We start from the raw sequence: 2217 nt of genomic DNA, 5'->3' as shown, positions 1-2217 counted from the left end.
TATATAGATAGATAGATAACACATTTCTTTGTTATATTTTGACAAAAGGTAAGTTTTGCAAGTGTTTTAATGAAAACACTATATCTGCCTGTTTCTCCACAGACTTTATAATCGTTTGGATGTGACGGGTCACATATCTGATGTACAATTTATTAGCAGCTCCCCACCTGTTACATGTCATTCAGTGGTAAACCATTTCAATTATTTGATGCCTCTGCTGCACATTTATGATGTTAACTATTAATGTCATAAAAATATCTGAAAAAATTATCTCTGTTTTAAGATAACAGCAGAAATCTGAACGTCTTTCCGTTCGTTTAGGAAGGAAACTCCTCCTCCTCTGCTTGTCATCACTTTCAGCCACGTCACAATGAACTCGTTGACTTCTACTAAAACACAAAAGACAATCATGAAAATAAAAAAAACACTTTGTGCCTTTTATTTCTTACATCTCTAAGAAGTATGTTAATACTTCTTTTTTTATACACATTTAGATATATTTTATGTTTTGAGCATCTTTAAGTAAACTCTTTCCAACCATTTAACAATAAAATAAACCAGATGGAAATTTTAAAGCCAGCATCACTTCTCAGCAGGGAGGGATGTTTAAAATACAGATGGATTTAAATGAGCAGATTCAATTTTTGAATAAAGTGAATATTAAAAAAACAGCTTGTATGTTCAGTGATATGCATTATTCAGCAGGATTACCCTCCAACAAACGTGGCGGATGTGGATGTTTTATTTCAGGAAAAAGTCAATTTCCATTAGGCAGGTGACCATCTTTGGATCTCTGCTGGGTTTGTGGATAATCCAAACAAATCAGGCTGACTGACTCCTCTATTGATCCCATCAGAACCGTCAGAGCAAACATCATTCACCGAGATGCAAACATCACTTTGAGCCGCTTCACCTTCAGTCTGAGAACAAACTCATTTATAGCTCCGCATGTGACCAAACCAAGAAAACTGGTTTCAAATCTGCAAACTCTCTAAAAGAAGACAAACTATGCAACTTAGACAACCTGTGTCCACTTTTCTCTGCATTTAAACTATTTTTTTTCTTTAAAAAGTAATAAAGAAGCAGGATTTTCAGCCTTTTCCATCTATCCAACGGTTTTACGCATCAGAATCTGAGTGTGTGTGTGTGGGGGGGGGGATTCCACGGAGCTATAGCGTCACGCTTCTGCTCTTAAATTAATCACTGGGAGCTTTAATCAAGCTTTATGGCCGTAAGATGGCGCGTTTAAGGGATAATGACTTTCTACAGTGTGCGTAAACACGTTTTTAGTGTTTACGCACACTTTTTAAAGGTTGTTTGTCTGTGCCATTAGTGCGCACAGATCTGTGTATCCTCCCTCTTCTCCTCCCCCTTTTCCCCCTGCACCCCGTGCGCGTGTGTGTGCGTGTGTGTGCGTGTGTGTTTTCTCCTGTCAGCGGACCTCGCCGTGCTCCATGTGAGCGGAAAAAAAAAAAAGACGCAACTCCACGGGGCAGTCAATGCGCGTGCAGAAACACAAAAAAYACACCAAGCAGCGCGCCACAGTCAYYGATGTGGTCTGATTCTAGGTTTTTTTTTAAATCTATAAAACAGAAAATAAAAGCATCAGTTTCTGACCTGCTGCCAGTTCTCCTCCAGGGAAGGCATCGCGGAGAAATAACCAGTGTCATGAACGAGTTGGAGTTCCTGGAAAATACTGTAATTCGCCAAAACATCCATAGTTGAAGTAAATAAAAATAAAAATCAAAAAAAGAAGAAGTCAGTTTGGGAAAAGTCCCAAATGAAAGCGATAAAGACACACTTCTTTATTTATCTTCTTCCTCCTTTCCTCACAAAGTGGATAAATAAAAAAATAATAATAAAAAGCTGTGGTGCAGATGCGCACCACAGCTTTTTTTTAATTCAAAAAGAAAAAAAAAGCTTTAAAAATGACAGAAAGTCTGTTTTAATTTGATCTTTGTCAGTGAAATCCCTTCTTCTCCCAGCTCGCTCCGTCACGCCTCTCTCCTCAGTCCGGGCTTTGGAGGGAGGGAGGGAGGGATGGGGGGGTGCCAGATCTATTTCCGCATTGCCAGATTGCCAATCGGTCTCCAGGTTGCCAGGTTTGCTCCTCCAGCAGCAGACTGTACCAGGCTGCAACCCCGGCATGCAGGGAGAGAGAGAGAGAGAGAGAGAGAGAGAGAGAGAGAGAGAGAGAGAGAGAGAGAGAGAGAGAGA

The 2217-nt window shown here is 40.1% G+C and overlaps 1 protein-coding gene across 1 annotated transcript in view; it reads right to left on the bottom strand.

Moving 5' to 3' along the window:
* Nucleotides 1-2045, bottom strand: part of LOC106532975 (Krueppel-like factor 7) — a gene marked incomplete in the record, with an annotated part of 122821 nt that extends 120776 nt beyond the window's left edge. The window contains 1 exon segment of the mRNA XM_014029167.1: nucleotides 1618-2045. Within this exon segment, the coding sequence (XP_013884621.1) occupies nucleotides 1618-1719 (102 nt within the window).
* Nucleotides 2046-2217: the final 172 nt, after the last annotated feature.

This window comes from Austrofundulus limnaeus, unplaced genomic scaffold (assembly GCF_001266775.1).
Source record: "Austrofundulus limnaeus strain Quisiro unplaced genomic scaffold, Austrofundulus_limnaeus-1.0 Scaffold863, whole genome shotgun sequence".
Lineage (NCBI taxonomy): Eukaryota > Metazoa > Chordata > Actinopteri > Cyprinodontiformes > Rivulidae > Austrofundulus > Austrofundulus limnaeus.
The sequence above is the reverse complement of the archived record's forward strand: the minus strand, read 5'-3'. Positions and strand labels throughout refer to the sequence as shown.